This window comes from Petaurus breviceps, unplaced genomic scaffold, assembly GCF_028583685.1.
Source record: "Petaurus breviceps papuanus isolate PSGF00001 unplaced genomic scaffold, PetGlider_PUasm1.0 180, whole genome shotgun sequence".
Classification (NCBI taxonomy): domain Eukaryota; kingdom Metazoa; phylum Chordata; class Mammalia; order Diprotodontia; family Petauridae; genus Petaurus; species Petaurus breviceps.
In genome coordinates this window covers 4,309,688-4,324,823 of record NW_027185782.1, presented here as the reverse complement: position 1 = coordinate 4,324,823, position 15,136 = coordinate 4,309,688, and the positions used below count along the sequence as shown (strand labels likewise).

The 15,136-nt window shown below is 41.7% G+C and overlaps 1 protein-coding gene across 2 annotated transcripts in view; it reads left to right on the top strand.

The window, feature by feature from the left end:
• Window positions 1-6,967, top strand: part of FZR1 (fizzy and cell division cycle 20 related 1) — a 70,706-nt gene extending 63,739 nt beyond the window's left edge. For both annotated transcript variants that reach the window (XM_069086873.1, XM_069086874.1), the window contains one exon: window positions 3,333-6,967. In XM_069086873.1, coding sequence (XP_068942974.1) covers window positions 3,333-3,374 — 42 coding nt within the window. In that variant the 3' untranslated portion in view covers window positions 3,375-6,967. The remainder of the gene's footprint in view (window positions 1-3,332) is intronic.
• The last annotated feature ends 8,169 nt before the right edge of the window (window positions 6,968-15,136 follow it).

The following is a 15,136-nucleotide window of genomic DNA, read 5'->3' as shown; positions in this document are numbered from 1 at the left end:
CTTCTCATGCTTCTTATATCTGAATGTCAAATTTTCTATTCAACTCTGGTTTTTTTCAGCAAGAATGCTTGAAAGTCCTCTATTCCACTGAATGACCATATTTTCCCCTGAAACATGATACTCAGTTTTGCTGGGTAGGTGACTCTTGGTTTTAATCCCAGCTCCTTTGCCTTCTGGAATATCATATTCCAAGCCCTTCAGTCCCTCAGTGTAGAAGCTGCCAGATCCTGGGTTATCCTGATTGTGTTTCCACAATATTCAAATTGTTTCTTTCTGGCTGCTTGTAATAATCTCTCCTTAACCTGGGAATTCCGGAACCTGGCTATAATATTCCTAGGAGTTTTCTTTTTGGGATCTTTTTCAGCAGGTGATCTGTGGATTCTTTCAACCTCTATTTTGCCCTCTGGTTCTAAAACATCAGGGCAGTTTTCTTTGAGAACTTCCTGGAGGATGATTTCTAGGTTCTTACTTTGATCATGGCTTTAAGGTAGTCCAATAATTTTTAAATTATCTCTCCTGGATCTATTTTCCAGGTCAGTGGTTTTTCCCATGAGATATTTCACATTGCCTTCTATTCTTTCGTTTGTTTGGATCTGTTTAACAGCGTCTTGATTTTTCACAAAGTCATTAGCTTCCATTTGCTCCGATCTAATTCTGAAGCAATGATTCTCCTCATTGCCTTTTTGAGCCTCTTTTGCCATTTGAGTTAGTCCATTTTTTAAGGTATAATTTTCCTCAGTCAGGCTGTTGACTGTCATTTCATAATTTTCTTGCATCGTTCTCATTTCTCTTCCCAATTCTTCCTCCACTTCTCTTATCTGCTTCTTAAGGTCCTCTATGGCCTGTAACCAGCTCATATTTTCCTTTGAAGCTTTTGGTGCAGGAGTTCTGACTTCACTGTCTTCCTCCTGTTCCATGCTTTGCTCCTTTTTGTCCCCAAAATAGGAGTCTGATGTTGGAATCTTCTGTCTGCTTTGTTTCCTTTGCCTGGTCATGTTGCCCCTCAGTCACTTGACCTTGGTGGCTTTTCTGCCACCAGACAGGGGAGCTTTCATCCCAAACGCTGGGGTTTTCTCAGCTGCCGGAAGTATTAAATGGGTGCCCTCTCTGAGGTCTCCACACACTCTGGCAAGCTGGACACACAGCCCAGGACCTCCACCCTAGACTGCAATCCAGATCCAAGCAGGTTAAAGCAAGAGCGATTACCCTCAGACCGGTGCTTGGTCCCCCTACACTCTACAGGCTAGGAGCTGAAGCTGCTATGTGGCGCTGGCTGGCTGTGCTGGGTGTCTCAGCGGCTTCTCGCCCCAGGGGCAAAAACCATGTATTCCCACTTACTGGGTCCTAAAGTCCAGACTGCACTGACCTCTCACTTTGTCCTTCACATCTATGTGTTAATAAATCTGGAAACGGCCACAGCTGCTGATGATCTGGATTGCTTCCAGCTGGAGGCTGGTCAGGCCTGCCCTGGGGCTAAAGCCTCGGTGTGGGGCAGGGCTCAGCTCCCAGAGCACTGCGCTGGCTGCTTGCTGCCCACCTGCTGGGCTGTCTTCAGCAGGAGGTTAGCTTCTCTGTGTCATTTTGTAGGTTCTGCAGCTCCAAAGTTTGTTCAGAGTCCCCTTTTTACATGGATTGGGGAAGGTGGAAGCTGGAGCCCAGCAGAGGTCCTGCTTCTACTCCGACATCTTGACTCCCGCCCTTCCCTTTCTTTGTGTAATATTCTAATACCTTCCAGCCTTCTCACATAAGTCAGAATCTGATTCTTTGTTTTCACACTGAAACCCTTTCATTTTTTAAAAGAACTCTTCATTCTTCTTGCAAGGCTGGGAAGTGGAGTGCAGTGAGCTCAAGCTCCTTTACCTTTCTTCCTGGTGGAGAGCAGCTTACACTTGGAGATTGATGTTGCAGAAATACAAACATTGCACACACCATGTAGGTCGCAGCATGATTCTGTCTGACTCATATCTACTGGCAGTAAGAACTTTTAGTCTTTGTCATTTTAGAACTGATTTTTTTTTTCATCTTTTGAGTCCTTTGAGTGGCTTTGGGAAGGTGGAACCCCAAGGGCAGACAAGTGGGAAACAGTAAGGAAACTCTTCCCCTTCTTTATCATACAAGGTTTCTCCCTGTAGTTAAGAATATTGATCTGTTTCTCCTTATGCCCTAGATTTTAGGCTGCTGATCTCTGCCTTGTCATACTTTAGAATCAGAGGGTGGCTGCCATTCATAGAAGAATAGATTGTTACCTGGAAAGGAGTCTAGAGTTCATCTACTCCAACCTTCATTTTGTAGAAGAGCAATATCCTGAGTGTATCTGTTCAAGGTCACAAAGCTATTAAGTGGTAGAGATGGAATTCATGTTCAGGCCTTCTGACTTTAGGTCCAGTGTTCTCTCTTCTGCTTCTTTATTTTTTTTTCTTGTGGTTGATTGGACATGTTCTTCCAAAGCATTCCCTTTGTTCTAACTAATCACTTATATTATACATTCATCTCTTGAATCACGTGGTGTCATGAAGTCCTTTCCAGCTTTGAGGTTCTAGCATTCTACTTTTTTATACTTTTCCTCCACCTAAAAATCTTCTCTAATGAAAAAGTTATGGCTGTAGTTGATTAAATTGTTTCCTCTGCTATAGCAGAGTAAAAAGTAAAGACAGGAGGTTACTGTCTAGGATTAAGGAGGGTAAGGTTTGGTGTGGAAAGAGATTGAATTAAGAAACCTGGACATTAATTGGATGGTCTAAATAACCTCTAAAGTTCTGTCTACCTCTTAACATTCTTAAGTTCAGTTCCAGATCTATCACTAATTAGCTGTGTTTCCTTGGACTTAGTAACTGTAAATCATTTTGTCTCTCTAAAGGTTTTCTTTCCTTATATGTGAAATGAGGACAATAATACTTACTTTTCTACTTTGCTGGATGTGATGTGAGATATGATGGATGTTTCAGGCCGTACAGACTGGAAATCATTGTGCAGGTGTACATAGGATTGTAAGTCTAAAGGCAATCATTTATTTGTGAATATGAAACTCCCTGGAAAAGTAACAAGCACTATAGATAAAATCCTTGTATCTCTGCACTGGAGAGGACTTCACAGGTCATCTGATCTCTTTCTTAGATTCTTTTCTCATCTTCAACCCCTTTCCCCAATATAGAAATCTCAATCTAGTCTCTGCTTGAAGACCTTGGACTACTGTTTGAAGCAGTTCCTTTCATTGTTGGACAACTCCATTTGTCTGAAAGTTCCTGCTTCCCTTAATCCCAAATGTATTTCATTGTTGCTTAACAACTGTTAATTGTTCTTGTTCAATATCCTTTTCTCCTCTTTATTTTTAGGAGTCTGTATCTGTCCTAAATCTCTTCACTAGAATCCGGTAACTCCCCAAGCCTGCACACCAGGACCACACTACGTTGTACAGGGAAAAACCACTAATCAACGTGCATGGAACCCCAGTTATCAAGTAGAAGATAAAAGGGGTAGGGCGGGTAGGTGGACCTGGAGAAACCTTCAAGATTCTTATTAAATACCTGATTGTGAACTATGTTGAACAGTATTTGGGAAGGGGACAAGGTTGGGGGGAACCACTCAGATTTGAGGAGAAGCCCATTCTTCACAAAGGGCAAACAGAAGAGAACCAAAATGGGCAGCATCTCCATTTCACACACCAGAGAGGATTGGTGTGGCCAGGACCAGCTCAGCTTGAGAACAAGTTACCTCTTCGGCTCCATCATCTCTGGGAAGAGACAAACAAACTTCCTTTTTTTGTCATTGTTGTAGTCCGGGGGAAATGGGGCTGGGGGGGTCAGGGGGAAAGTGAGACTGCATGTGACCATAATGTCATGGCAGCCCCACACCCTCTGTCTAAATGGGCTGCTCTAGAAGCCAAGGCCTTTTGGGGCCAAACTTTCTCATTTCAAATGGGACGGGAATTAGGAAACAGTAACCTTTCAAGGGATTCACAGCTGGGATTTGGGATTTCCAGCCCCCAGAAGGTGCCAAAGCTAGGAGTGACCATCCAGAAGGAGAGTGAAATGCCGTACTATGTGTTCTCCAGTGCATGCCACACACTCTTAACTGTAAATCCAAAAGGCCAAACAGCTCTACTGTTCTTGGGTGTGGTGATTTTGTGTAGGTGGGACAGCTTATACTGGCAGATTTAACCACCCAACTTAAAACAAAATGGTGACATCCAGCACTTAAATTGTTTAGGCTTTAACAACCATGAAGGCCTCCATGGATACAGCAGAAGAAAGGATTTCATTGCAGCTCAATTAAAATGACTTTTTAAGGAAACAGTATCATTGAGAATGTGACCCATTCAAAACTCGTCTCTCTGTGTCTTAGCCTTATGGGGAGAAATGACCAGTGTGTGAAAGTTTAGCAGAACCAAGGAATGTTTGATCTAACCATATTTACTGCCACGTAGGTCATAGTACCACGTGGGTCATAAAAAAGGGTGGGGGGTTGGTTGGTTTTGCTTTTTGGTTTTGGTTTTTTTTTTTTTAAGGATGAGGTTATATTGGGTTGGATTTGCTATCAAAGAAAACAAGTTATTTCAAATTGTCATTCTTTTGAATGGAAAAAGAGGGCATCATGTGTTTATGAATCTGGACACCAGCTTTTTTTTTAATCTTTATTAGATCAAAGCTTTTCAGAAAAGCATTTTTACTTTTCAGAGTGAAATCTTAATTCTTTTGTTTCCTACTGGACAAGTGGGGTTCTTGGTGCTTTGAGTGGTATGGCGTAGGGAACCTTGGGAAGGGCAGTTTATGTGGCTTCCACTCCCCGCAGTCCTATACTCCTATCTGTGCTAATTCTCAATCCTGCTGTACATTTTGCCTTCATCCCTGTTTGCCTTTCCCCACTGTAACTGGAAGTCAGTCTGTTCTGTCTCTTGTTTTCCTTGTTTTGGTTATTCTTTCAGTAGACTCTGCCCTACCATGTGGAACATGTGGGTTCTGAGTAAAGAGGTCAGTTAGGACAGTCTGGGATTAACAACTCCTGCATAATTATCCTGGTGAAGAGCAGTCTCCTTAAGAAAGAATTGGACAATTTGGACCTGACTAATTGTAGTTAATGTGTGTTCCTTAGAGCTTTAGGCAAGAAGGTCTTTGAAACCCCGTGCCTGGCTCTTCCTCCACCCTTAACCCTTTTGACAGTTCTTTGGCCAACCTGGTGTGCCTATTATAGCCTGTAAGAGCTGTTAAAGCCAAACTACCATTTGAGCCTTTCAGTCTTTTGCCTTCCCCTTCCTTGCCCTTTCATATCTACCTTTTAAGCTGGAATGACATGGCCTAGACTTCTGTGACTCATGTAGAAATTAGCCTGTCACAGCAATTCCTACCTCAGAGGTTTAAGCCAGTGAGGGGCCTGTTCTTGAAGTAGGAAAGAGCACCAAGCCTGGGTGGGTAGAGTTTGAGGAAAGGCAACTGATTGAAGTTCCAGAAGAGACTTGATGCTTTTCGTGCTGGTCACGTATAAGGACCATCCCCACCCCTGCCCTGAATCGCAGGGTACTTTGAAAACCCCAGGTTGAAAAATGTGGGAGAATTAAGAAAGCCACCCATTCCTTCAGGGGTCCAGTTGCTTCACTGTCCAGCCGTGCCATTGGAAAGATTGTGACAGGGCAACTGTAAACATTCTTTATTAAGTAGAGCTGTGAGCTGGTAGGAAACATCATGAAACATGAGACGGAGAAAAAGATGTCTTGCCAACGAGCCAAGGTTTTCTTGGCTTCCTGACCTGAAAAGCAATCCCCAATGCCTTAGCTTACAGTTGAAATGCCCAGCCAGGCCTCACCTTTCTCTTAGGTCTACACTGTGTAGCTTCTTTTGAGCTAAAAAGAGACTATTCAAAGCACAGGTGAGAATTTTATTTGGATTTATTGGAAAACTCTGCTTTTTGAAATAATGTTTCCTTTGCTCTGACTTTCCTTGAGCCCACCCATATGTATGTCTGTGTGTGTATATATGTATTTGTGGTGAGGTTTTTTTTGTTTGTTTCATGTGCTGAAAATCAACTCCTGATTTTCATAAAACTCAGCCTAAAAACAGCATGAGGAGGATAGTAAAGGAGCATAACTAGCTAAGTCTCCAGAGTTTGCCAGGTTGTTGCTTTTCTTAATGGCCAATGAATGGCACATTATTTTCATGCCTCTTAAAACTTTTATTTTTAAAATCAAAACGTGATTAAACTGGACAGCTGAGAAACTGAATTTCATCCCACCCCTAGCTAGAGTCAGAAAGAGCATCTTCCCAGTGGAATTAATCCCTCACCCAAGCCTCACAGCCTTGGGAAGAAAGGCCATTGAAGCCTGTGAGTTCTATTCTAGGCAGAGTTGTCATTCGTAGTCAAGAATCCTTAGGGAAGTTTATCTGACTGCCCAGGGCACCAAAGAGACTTTGCTGGGAGAAGAAATATGTGTGCGTGTGTGTGTGTGTGTGTGTGTGTGTATACATAAATATATTTTTTAGTTTTTGTTTTGGTTTTTTTTTTTCAATGATAAAACCAACTCCCGCCTTGTCCCTGTCCCCTGCCCTGTGCAGTTGCCAAAGGAATTCAACAAGTTCAGGGAACTGCCCTCAGAAAAAGGTATCTCTTTGGTTACATGTGTATGTTTGGGGGCGGGAGGGGGAGCTGTATGCATGCCTAGATCTGTGCATAGAATCTTGTGTCATTGATTGTGCGAAACAATTGGCTGTCCAGTGTCTGCTGAATTCAACTTGTAAATGAGACAACAAAAAAGTGAAATATTGTATTTTCCATGTATGATTTGTGACATTACTAAGTTGTACAGTTTTGAGGTGGTTTGGGGAAGAGTGGGGAATTTCTTCCCACAGAATTTATCCAGGCCAGTCCACAGAGCGGGAGGCTTGTCCCACATCAAAAGGTGGAGAGTGTATATTGAGAGAACAGTGTAAGTTTTTCATGTAAAGCAATGTAACTGGCATTAAACAAGTTGTAACTTTAAGTTTGACCTTGTCTGTTTGTTAAAAGCTTGACATGTGAGTCCTGTCACCCTGATACTTCCATGATACTGACTCCTTATCCCCAGCCTTCCTCATTTCTGGATGGCCCACAGCAGTTAAATAGCTTGGTGCACTGGCCTTTTATGAGATGGGCTGGCAACCTTAATGCAAAGCTGGTACTTTGTCCCTTCAGATGGTACTCCCTGAGTTCCTAGCTCCTTCATCTCTGATCATCAGAGATCATCTAGTCTAGTTCTTTTCTTCCAGCAAAGTAATATCCACTTCATTCCAGGCATTTCCAGGAGAAATCTGCCCCTTTTAATTCACAGTTATTTATTGAGTGAGCACTGGGTGCCAGGCACTGCACAGGAAACTATCTCTGCCTCAGAAAACTCATCTTCGAAGTGTGCTCATAAAAGTATATTCAAAACACATGCCAGTTAAAAGAATTGGGGTTGGGGAGGCAGTTGTAAAAATTGTCGGATTGGACTGTGAAGGAAAGTAGGATTTCTGAAAGACAGTGGTACACAGGCAGAAGTGCATTCTAGGAAATAGATTGGAGCCAGGTGGTAGCTTAGATGATGAAAAGTTTAAAGATGACAAGTTTGTGTTTGAACTTAAGGGAGGGAGTTTACTACCTGGTGGCAGCAGTACTTGATGGATTGACAAAGCAGATACCTCACAGTATCTCTGTGAAATTGGTAGCATAAATATCCTACCCATATCAGAGGTAAGAAAGACTAGGATCCACAGAAGGTAATGACTGCCTAAATAGTAGAGCCAGGAGCTGATAGGAGTTATCCAAGGGGGCAGAGCCAGATGACTCAAGTCTGACCAAGGTTTTTTTTTTCTCCACTATAACTGTATCAAGAAAATCTTACAGCTATCACTGAAGAAAAGTCTCCCATCTAACCAGTTACCTAGAGTGAGAACTAAATTTCAGAGGATCATATCATCAGCAACCATTCAGTTCCTGCCGTGTGCCAGGTTCAAACACTGATAAATGCCACTTTCTCCACAGCAGCTCTACTGCCTTCACCAGAAGGAATGGAAGTTCTTACACCCAGAAAGCCACTGCTTTATCTCCCAGCAGCTTCCTCCCTAGCTACCATGTTGACACAGCATTAAAGGTGGGATTTGGACCCAAAGTCAATGCTCTTCATGAGGTGACATGTAGAGTGCTTCACAAATCATTGTGTATTTACGAGGGCCTGTGATTACATCTTTGTAGGAAATGACCAGGTGGAGAAACACCTACCAGTGCAGGTCAGGTCAGTCTTTAGAGTGACTTGGGGCCTGTAGTTAAATGACTTGGCCCATGGTTACACAGCTAGTACATATCAGGAACTTCCTGATCTCAAGCCCAGCAGTCTAGCTACCATGCCAAGTTGCCTCACATTTAAATGCCACCTAATTATCTAGTCAAATGCCCTAATTTTACAGAGAAAAAACAGGCCTATAAAATGACTTGCAGACAGGTTCTAAGTGGAACAGCAGGTATTCAAAACCAGATTCTCTGTCTCTTATCTCCAATGGTTTTGCATTTGTCGTAGGAGAATCCTTTTAGATCAGCAAAGGAAGCAGATGGGAAATTCCCCCCTCCCCCTCTAGATTCACAGAGGAATGTCTTCAAGGGTCTCCCACCTCCTGGGGATGGAGATGCTTGTTCTTAGGATAAGGGAAGGAAAAGTAAAGGAATCTAATAATTTAGGGGATATTCAAGGCTTTTGAGTTTAAAATTCAACAAACACTAAGTACCGATAATGTGCAAAGCTCATTACCACTTAATGGGAGAGAACAAAGTTACAGTAAAACTATAGTCTCATAAGGGGTCAGTGCCCGGCACACAGCAGGTGCTTAATGCACGTTTAGTGACTGACATAACTATAAATGCGCAGTATCACATAAGTGAATTAGGTGCAGAACAAAGTACTATAGGAAAGTCGAATGGGATAGTTGTTACTAAGAGAGGGAGCTACCAGGGAAAGCTTCCTGAAGGTGGCATTGGTGGGAAGAGTGTACTTAAGATGAGAATATGGATTGGTTGGTCCCAGTATTGAGACCCACCCCACACACATGTACACACCCATTTTGTTTGAATATCAGTTTCTTTTCCTTTGAAAGAGGTTCTTCAGGGCTCTGGGCTGTGTGTTGATTAGCTTGCTTCAGCACCCTCTGAACATGTTCAAGATTGTAGGAACCCATAGGAGTGAAGGATCACATGGGCACAATCTGTAGGCTGCTTTTCAAGCCATAACCACCTTTGTCTTGACAGGCTTATTTCATGTTCTTCCATGACTCAGCCAGACTTAGTGCTTGATCTCTACACATGGTTTGTATTCTTCTGCCTCTGTGCCTTTGTTGGCTCTTCCTCTTTCTGGAATACCATTATCCTCATATCAGTTCTTTAATACCGTACCCATTCTTTAAAGCCAAAATCAAATATAATCAAAAAGTTTTCCCTGATCATCATAACCAGTAATGGCCAGTCCCTCAAAACCATCCCTAACTACTCATTTGTCACCCTCATCCCCTTTTCATGTTTTAATATGTATAAGTAACTATGGATATCATCTCTACTAGAATGTTATGGGGAAGGTGCATCTGGAGTTCCTGGTCTTTCCCTTGGTACTGGAGAGGGGAGTTGATAATTAGGATAGGAATGGGTACAAACTAAAGCCATCCAGTGACCTGGAAGCTTCCTGATTGGCTGAGGGTAATAGGGTTTATAAGCAGTCATTTTATTAAGGACCTATTTTAAGGTGCCAGGCACTGTGCTAAATGTTGGGATTATTGTTGGTTTTCATCCTTCATTTTTAAAGAGGATCAGTGACATCAGAGGGTGATGTCTTGATTTGCACATGAAATGGATTTAGGTGAGGCAGAGTTGCACAAAGTCCTTAACCTCACTCTTCCAAAGTCATCAAAGCCCAGTGGCAAGACAAAATCAGAATGACTGAGGATGCCCTGGGATGCAGTAGATGACCTTAGCACCTTCAATGTCTGACTAATCTCTAAGCATTCCACATACTCTGATTTAACCGCTTTATGGCCATTGGAACATAATGTTCTTAACCACCCATTCTGCCAGAGGAAATCTTCCATGCTTGTAGTAGGCATCCCACTATCTCACTGACAGGTTTGAGGCCTGTTGGTGGTACTCAACCTGGTTTAGCCTCTCTGCTGGGACAGTTTTATGGGGGCATGCTGTGCATGCAACAACTTGTCCTCAAGGAGCTTACAGTAACACGAGAGCACAAGTAAATAAATACATACAAATAAGCTATACACGGAATACATAGGGCATAATTGACATAGGGAAGGCACTAGAATTAAGAGATAGAGAAGGTTTCCCATAGAAGATGGGATTTTAGCTGCCATGTGAAGGGAGCCAGGGAAGACAGTAGATGGAGATAAGGAATGTGTCCCAGGCTTGGGGGATAACCAAAGGAAATGCTCAGAGCCCAGAAGTGGAGTATCTTGTCCCAGGAATAGCAAGGAAGGAAGCCAGTGTATTAAGAGTACATGGTAGGGGTGTAAGAAGACTAGAAAGGTAGGGAGAAGGGGTGGGGCTAGGTTAAGAAAGACTTTGAATGTGAAACATAGGACTTTGTATTTGATCCTGGAGGTGACAGGGAGCCATTGGAGTTTACGTATGAGGGTGATATGGTCAGACCTATTCTGTAGGAAAATGACTGATGGTTGAATGGAGGATGGCCTGAAGCGGGGAGAAACTTGTGGCAGGCAGACAGACCAGTAGGCTATTAGAACAGTCCAACTATGAGGTGTTGATGGCCTGTACTGGAGTGGTAGCAGTGTCAGAGAGAAGGGGACATAACGTGAGAGATTGTTGCAAGGGTGAAATCAATAGGCTTTGGCAACAGTTTGGATATGGGAGGGGAATGTCAGACAGGATGATGTCAAGGTTACGAGCCTGGAAGAATGAATGGTAATACCCTTCCCAGTAACGGAAGTTTGGAAGAGGGGAACGTTTAGGGAGAAAGGCAATGAGTTCTGTTTTGGAATGTTGAATTTAAATTGTCTTCTGGAGATCCAATCTGAGTTAACTGATAGGCAATTGGAAATATAAGACTTGAGATCAGAAAAGAGGTTAGGCTGGATAAATGGATTTGGAAACCATTAACATAGAGATATTAAATCCATAACACAGAGATATTAAATCCATAAAAGCTCATGAGATCAACAAATGAAGTAGTATAAAGGGAAAAAGAAGAGGATCCAGGATGGAGCCCTTTGGAACACCCATAGTTAGTGAGCATGACCTTAGTGAGACTCCAGTAAAGGAAACTTAGAGGAATGGTTAAATAAGGAAGAAAACCAGGAAAGAGGGGTGTCCCAAAAACCTAGAGAGAAGAGAGTATCATGAAAAGGGTGATCAACAATGTCAAAGGCTTCAGAGAGGTCGGGAATGAGAATTGAGAAAAGGTCATTGGATTTCCCAATTAGGAGATCATGAATAACTTTGGAGAGAGCAGTTTTGTTTTGATAGAATAAGGCTGCAAGTCAGATTGTGGGCAGTTAAGAAAGAGAGGAGGAGGAGAGGAAGTAGAGGCATGTATTGTAGACAGGCCTCCATTTTAGTCACAAAGGGCAGAAGAAATATAGGATGATAGTAAGGATAGAAGTATCAAATGAAGGTTTTTTTCTTGAGGGGGAAGTATAGATACATATTTTAGGCAGTAGGGAAGGAATCAGTAGATAGGAAGAGATTAAAGTGACAGAAGGCAACTCTATATGAGATGAAGACAGTGAGAGAAGAGATAACTCTTGGTAAAAGGCTTCAAGATGTGAGGCAAGATTCTTAGCTGATCTTTTTGTGGTAGCAAAGAATTGGAAATTAAGGAGATACTCATCAATTGGGGAATGGCTGAACAAGTTGTGGTATATGCATGTTATGGAATACTATTGTGCTATAAGAAACAAGAAGCAGATGGACTTCATATTTACCTGGAGAGGCTTATATGAACTGATGCTGAGTGAGAAGAATAGAACCAGGAGAACTTTGTACACAATTACAGACACAACAAATGTGTGACAACCAGCTTTGATAAACTGGACTCTTCTCAGCAATCCAGAGTCATAAGTCCACCCCAAAAGACTCATGATGGAGAGAAATGTTTACATCCAGAGAAAGAACTGAGTTTGAACCCAGATTGAAGCAAACTACCTGCCCTTTTTCTTTTTTGATTTTGTTTCCTCTTTCCCATTCTTCATCCCATCTGATACAATCCTTCTTTATAACCTGACTAATGCCTAATGTGAAAGTATTTGCAGATACTATACTTGATTGTATACCTCCGGGGGGGGGGGTGAGGAGAGGAGGGAGAGAAAATTTGAAACTCAAGGAATTGTGGTAATGAATCTCGTAAACTAAAAGTAAACAAATTAATAAAGACCAAAGGAAAAAAAAAAGATTCTCAGCTGAGAATCACACATGATTTGGCAGCTGCCACCACATAGAAGGGGAGCTTGGAATATAATATTCCAAAAGGCAAAAGACAGCCTTACAATAAAAAATAACCTCTCCAGCAAAAGTAAGTGTAATCCTACAGGGGGAGAGAATGGGGAATGGTGGGGTGAGAGGGGAGGAATGGATTGTTAATGGAATAGAAGATCGCTAAGCATTCCTAATGAAAAAGCTTGAAATGAATAAACATTTTAAAATGAAAATATTGGCACCAAGAGAAGTAGAAAAAGGTACACATATTTGTGTTGTAATTAGGAGAGAATATGTGTGGATAAATTGTTTAACATATTAGTAGGGAAATAAATTCTTCTCAAAACCCGAATATCTCTTAAGGGTCATAGAGAAGGGTAAAAATAACAAACCCTATTAGTGATTTTGTTTGTTTTGATGGTCTAAGGAGAAAGGCATAAATGGGAAGCATACTGGGGAAGAAAGGAGGGAGGAAGAGGAAAAATCACTGTCACAACAGAAGTATCCAAAATTAAGAGTATATAATAATGGAGGAAAGGGTACAGGAATGGCATGTTATCCCATGAACCCCCCTTTCATTTGAACTAGACAAGAGTGAACATAATTATTGCCACACACATACCATCCATAAATATTTTGATAAATACATTTAATTCAAGAGAAAGAGACAAGAATGGGGCTGTTATTCATTGTTTGTTTTTGAAGAGGAGCAGTGACTTCACAAGGTGATATCCAAAATCATCAGTCTCTCTCTCCCCCAGAGTCATGGAAGTCCAGTGGCAAGACAAAACAGGACAACTGGGGATGGCCTTGATGTCTTCGGTGTCTGACCAAATGCTATTCTCCACAGCACCTGCTTCAGCCACCTTCGTGACCGTTGGAACAAATTGTTCTCATCCTCCCATTCCACCAGAGGAAATCTTCACATGCTTGGGGTAGACAGCTCTTGAACTGACCAAAGGGTTTGAGGCCTATTGCTTACCTCAGTCTGACTTAGTTGTCTGCCAAGATGATTTTACTGGGGTGTGTCTGCTGCTGCACATGCTACGGCTTCTTGGAGTCTCAGCTGGGAGTTGGATGAAGGTGGACACCAGAGATGAAAAGGGTTTGGTTAGCCCTCACAAGCAGGATAGATAAGGAAATAGTCCTCAGGGGAACCAACTCAAATGTTGAAAAGATGACTATGAAGGAGAATGATAAGGCAAGGAAGAAAGAGGAAACAGCATCAGGGACGAGAACAGGAAAAGGAGAGCTGGGACAGAGAGGAAACAGGCTTTTATGTTTTCAGATTGCACATTGGACAAACTCCCTCTTTTCTACCACCTTCTTATTTGTAAAGAGAGAGAAAAGAAGCAAAGAGAAGAAAAAGGACAAAAGGATAGATGGAGGGAAGAACACATTTAGTGATCAGGATCAAAAAAACTCTGTCTTTCAAAGCACATCATACCCTTTCCTGCCAGCACCTTCCTAGTCGTTATATACCTCATTCCCTTCTTCATTATTCTAAGATCCGGTGACACTGGCCTCCTTACTATTCCTCAGACATGACACTCCATCTCCTGACTCTGGATGTTTTCACTGGCTGTTCCACGTGCCTGGAATTCTCTCCCCTTATTGCCATCTCCTGTCTTCCTTGGATTCCCTTTCATGGTTGAGTCATTTTTTCAGTCATGTCTGACTCTTCATGACCCCGTTTGGAGTTTTCTTGGCAGGAGTTGGCCATTTCTTTCTCCAACTCATTTTACAGATGAGGAAACTGAAGCAGACAGGGTTACATGACTATCCCAGGGTCACCCAGCTAGTGTCTGAGGCCATATTTGAACTCAAGAAGATGAGTCTTTTTGACTCCAGGTGCAGCAGTCTTTACACTATGGCACCCCCTAGCTGCCTCTTGGATTCCTTTAGGTTCCTTCTGCAAGAAGTCTCTTCATAAATGAATGAATGAATGAGTAAATAAATAAATAGATAAATATTAAAAATTTAAAAATCAAAAAAAGAAGTCTCTTCATGTTAGTGCCTTCCCTTTAAGATTGCCTCCTATTTATCCTGCACATATATTTGTATAGAGATATTTGCATGTTGTCTTCCCTCACTAGACAGTAAACTTTTTCAGAGTAGGAATTTTATGGATTTTTTTTATCCTCAGTGCTTTGCACAGTTCCTAGCACGTAATAGGATATTATTAAATGCTTGTTGATTTGTTGATGACTTGAATGAATTCACCCATGAAATAGAAGAGAATAGCAGAATGAAAAAATAAAATCAAATCTGACAATGTGTCACTTAACAAGAAACATTTTAAACAAATAGAATTAAAATGAGGAATTGGAGCAAAATCTGATATGCTTCAGTTGATCTAAAAAAAGCAGCCATGTCAGTCATGATTTCAAATGAGGCTACAGTAAATATAAATGTGATAAACTAATAAGTGAGATAGGAAAGAAATAAAATTACATTTATTTATTATATCTGTTGTGCCTAAGAGTACCACAGATAATAGCATAGCATCTAAATAGTTAAAGAAAAAGTTAATTGAATTAGGAGAAGTAAAAGCCATAATAGTGGGGGACCTTAAAGTACCCCTTTCAGATATAGACACATCCAACCAAAAAATAATCAAGAAATAAGGACCTGAATAGAACTTTGAAAATTAAGGATGATAGAGCTCTGGCCCATATTGAATGGGAATAGAAAGGAACTATACAGGTCACCT